This window comes from Mugil cephalus, chromosome 6 (genome assembly GCF_022458985.1).
Source record: "Mugil cephalus isolate CIBA_MC_2020 chromosome 6, CIBA_Mcephalus_1.1, whole genome shotgun sequence".
In the NCBI taxonomy this organism is placed as follows: domain Eukaryota; kingdom Metazoa; phylum Chordata; class Actinopteri; order Mugiliformes; family Mugilidae; genus Mugil; species Mugil cephalus.
This window is the reverse complement of record NC_061775.1, coordinates 13,494,791-13,498,538: the sequence shown is the minus strand read 5'-3', so window position 1 is coordinate 13,498,538 and position 3,748 is coordinate 13,494,791. Positions and strand designations below refer to the sequence as shown.

The window sequence follows — 3,748 nt, the reverse complement described above, 5'->3', positions numbered from 1 at the left end:
ACACAGACAAAAACGATTTAAGAACAAATAATAATAAATAAATACATGGGGAAAAAAAGAACAGCAGAAGGCGTTGACCTGACCCCGCAGTATATTTTTAACTGGCATCTGAATGCTGAACATTGCTCACAACGGAAGCTGAAGCGTCAGCAGAGGGCGCAGTGCTTGTTTATGGCCAACCAGTACCAACTTCTTTACATTTACACAGATTACACACCGAACATAGCGGCAAGATCTTAACGCAGGACCCCAGTATATAAGAGTGTCTCTAAGTAATATGTTAATACTATTAACATTATATTAACATCAGTATTTACTAAATACCGATCATCGGTAAAGATTTTAACCTATGGGAACAATATGTTCTGTTTATTAGCTTGAGCACCACTAGGGGCGCGCTGCGCTCTGGTCAATCTGCATCATCATCGCCCACAGTGTATTATTATTTTTATTATTATTATTATTTTATGTGTACATCACATAAAATGCGTTAAATGTTAAATCAATGTGTGAAGCTTGTCTGCGTGGGGATCTCCATTTGTTATTCGTAGTGGCACAGGGCCTCTCCATTGACTGCACGGTATCTCTCCTCACGGCATCCTGGTCACGTTTTCCCTCGACCAATCAGAGGCGGCTGGGATGCTCGGCAGAGCTATAAATCCGACGTGGACGCGGTGAGAAAAACAGGAATGAAAAACAATAGAAACCTACACTTCGACCACACATCCAGAGACTCTGTCGATCTGTTGATATTTTTCTACACTTAACATAAGGTAAGGCTGCGTGCCCGTTTTGCGGACAGCTGGGTTTCTTTGTACATCGCCATTTATTGTCATCTGCTGCAGAAACCGCTTAATAACACTTTTTCGCCTATTCTGTTTAAGGCTACTTTTTTGTGTGTGTGTTAATGCCTTTTTTCACTTACTTCCGCACCCTAAAGTGGGCGATTGAATCAACAGAGCGACAGATGACTAGACAGGTTGATCCCTGGCGGTGTTGTTGTTGTTGTATAATCTGTCTTGATGGAGATTTTCCTTCTCAGTAACATTAACTTTAAGGTGTTTTGCGTCTTCCGTATGTTTTTTTTTTTTTTTTGCCACCCTCTCTCGTTTCACGTGTGCATTCGGGCGCAGTGATCAGTGTTGAATTTCATTATGGGTCTTCTTCTCTCTGTAGGTTTTGGGGTCAAGAAAATGGCCACCTCAGCAAGTTCTAAACTGAACAAAGCTGTTAAGCAGCAGTACATGAGTCTCTCCCAGGGAGACAAGGTCCAAGCCATGTACATTTGGATAGATGGATCTGGAGAGGGACTGCGGTGCAAGACGAGAACATTGGATTTTGAACCAAAAACAATTGAAGGTAACATCTGGCTCTGATAGGATTAATATCCTGCCTTAAATCATAGTTTAAGGTATTTTTTTAGGATGTTGAAGCAGAGCTGTAATGTCAGTTTTCTGCATTTTCCAGACCTCCCCGAGTGGAACTTCGATGGCTCCAGCACCTACCAGTCAGAGGGCTCCAACAGCGACATGTTCCTGATCCCCGCCGCCATGTTCAGGGACCCGTTTAGAAAAGACCCCAACAAGCTGGTGCTCTGTGAAGTGCTCAAGTACAACCGCAAGCCAGCAGGTCAGCAAGACGGCGCAAACCTGGGCGTTACTGTGGTTCAAGCTGTTTGATGTTTCGGCTAATCTAATGTCTGAACCTCTTCCAATAGAGACGAATCTGCGCCACACCTGTAAACAGATTATGAGCACAGTGGAGAACAACCACCCGTGGTTTGGTATGGAGCAAGAGTACACCATCCTGGGCACAGATGGGCATCCCTTTGGCTGGCCGTCCAATGGCTTCCCAGGTCCTCAAGGTGAGTGTTATGTTGTTTAACTTGTCCAGTTTTCTTATTCAGATGTAACGCATCAAACATAAATATGGCCTGTTAAGTTGTAATAGCTGTTCCCTCCCCCCTGATTAGGGCCTTATTACTGTGGAGTGGGAGCAGATAATGCGTACGGAAGAGACATAGTGGAGGCGCACTACAAGGCCTGTCTGTACGCTGGGGTTCAAATCTGTGGGACCAATGCCGAAGTCATGCCAGCACAGGTACGTTTCAATTACGAAAGGGCAACACATTGCGTAATAACTGTTAATAATCCGATAAAATGTTAATAGCTCTGTCTTTATCGTGTTTCAGTGGGAGTTCCAGGTTGGACCTTGTGAAGGTATCAACATGGGGGACCATCTGTGGGTTGCTCGCTTCATCCTTCACAGAGTTTGCGAGGATTTCGGCGTGGTGGCGTCCTTTGACCCGAAACCAATTTCAGGGAACTGGAACGGCGCTGGCTGTCACACCAACTTCAGCACCAAGGAGATGCGAGAGGAAGGAGGTCTTAAGTAAGAAAGCTTAAATGATACATAAAAATGTGTTTTTTTTTGAGAGGGGCTGTTCCTAATGTTCCTAATGTCACCGCAGAATCATTGAAGAGTCCATCGAAAGGCTGGCGAAGAGGCACAGATATCACATCCGGGCATACGATCCTAAAGGCGGGCTCGACAACGCCAGACGGCTCACCGGTCACCACGAAACCTCAAACATCGACGAGTTCTCGGCTGGCGTGGCTAACCGCGGGGCCAGCATCCGCATCCCTCGCTCGGTTGGGCAAGACAAGAGGGGCTACTTCGAGGACCGCCGTCCGTCCGCCAACTGCGACCCTTACATCGTCACGGAGGCGCTGGTTCGCACATGTTTGCTAAGAGAAGAGGGAGAGGAGCCCACAGATTACAGCAAATGAACAGTCTGAGAAGTATAATAAACAGTACTGTATTTAGCCTTGCATTTACTTCAAGACTCTGCAGACTGACCTTTATTTTATGCTTTGTTTTTTTACTTGTTAATGAAATAATGAAACAATGAAATAATGATGAGGTATTTCCGTATCCTTTGTGCATTAAGTGTTGTGCAGCAACTGAAGCGAACACTGCCTTTTTGTCAGCAACGCGTTTTGTAATGGGGTCACGGTGTCACTTGTATAGACGCACAGTCTTGTGTTTAACATGTACTAATGTGAACTGTCTAAACCCAGGGGCATTTTGCGGATAACTCCTGTAACTCTCATCCAAAGGATTCCAAAGGCATTTGAATGTTTTAATATTTTTGGCTTTTGTCACGACGGTGGTTTTATCATGTAGGTGAAGATACTATGTAAGCTAATCTACTTCTGTATGTTTTGTTTTTTCTAAAAAAAGAAAAAAAAAGATGCATGTCCGATTTGTCTCTCTTTTTCATTTATAACCATCAAATTCTTTAATAAACAGCCAACATTTTTATATTGTGACTTTTGTCCGCAGTTTAATCCAGCACGCACCGCATTTTGTACCTCGAGTTATATTACAACAGAAACCAGTTTGTCCCGACCAGGCTGTCAGCTGATATAAATCCCTGAAATGTGACCGACGTTAGGGGAAAACAAGCTGTAATGTTTACCAAATGGTGGTTAATTTGCACTTAATTCAGAGTTGCATCCACGTCCTCTTACTTATTTGGACGGCAAAACCCGTCACCGGGAAAAGGGCAAACCTTTTTAAGGGTTTCAGCAGCTGCATCATTTATAGTGTAGGTGGCCGTGACATGCTTCTGAGCATACTGACTTTGCCAAACAGCCATATGGTGCTCATCTATAGGACGTGTCTGTCCCAAAAATAGCTCTTGTCTGTCCTTCTGGTATGTTGTTTTGAGACGAGCCTCGAGAAC

At 44.3% G+C, this 3,748-nt stretch overlaps 1 protein-coding gene across 1 annotated transcript; it reads left to right on the top strand.

The window, feature by feature from the left end:
* Positions 1-612: 612 nt before the first annotated feature.
* On the top strand, positions 613-3,332 carry glulb (glutamate-ammonia ligase (glutamine synthase) b). The gene is made up of 7 exons (XM_047586689.1): positions 613-773; positions 1,177-1,359; positions 1,468-1,629; positions 1,718-1,864; positions 1,973-2,100; positions 2,192-2,391; positions 2,471-3,332. Exons 2-7 carry the CDS (start codon positions 1,194-1,196, stop codon positions 2,787-2,789), a joined length of 1,122 nt encoding a protein of 373 aa, XP_047442645.1. The 5' UTR covers positions 613-773; positions 1,177-1,193; the 3' UTR covers positions 2,790-3,332.
* The last annotated feature ends 416 nt before the right edge of the window (positions 3,333-3,748 follow it).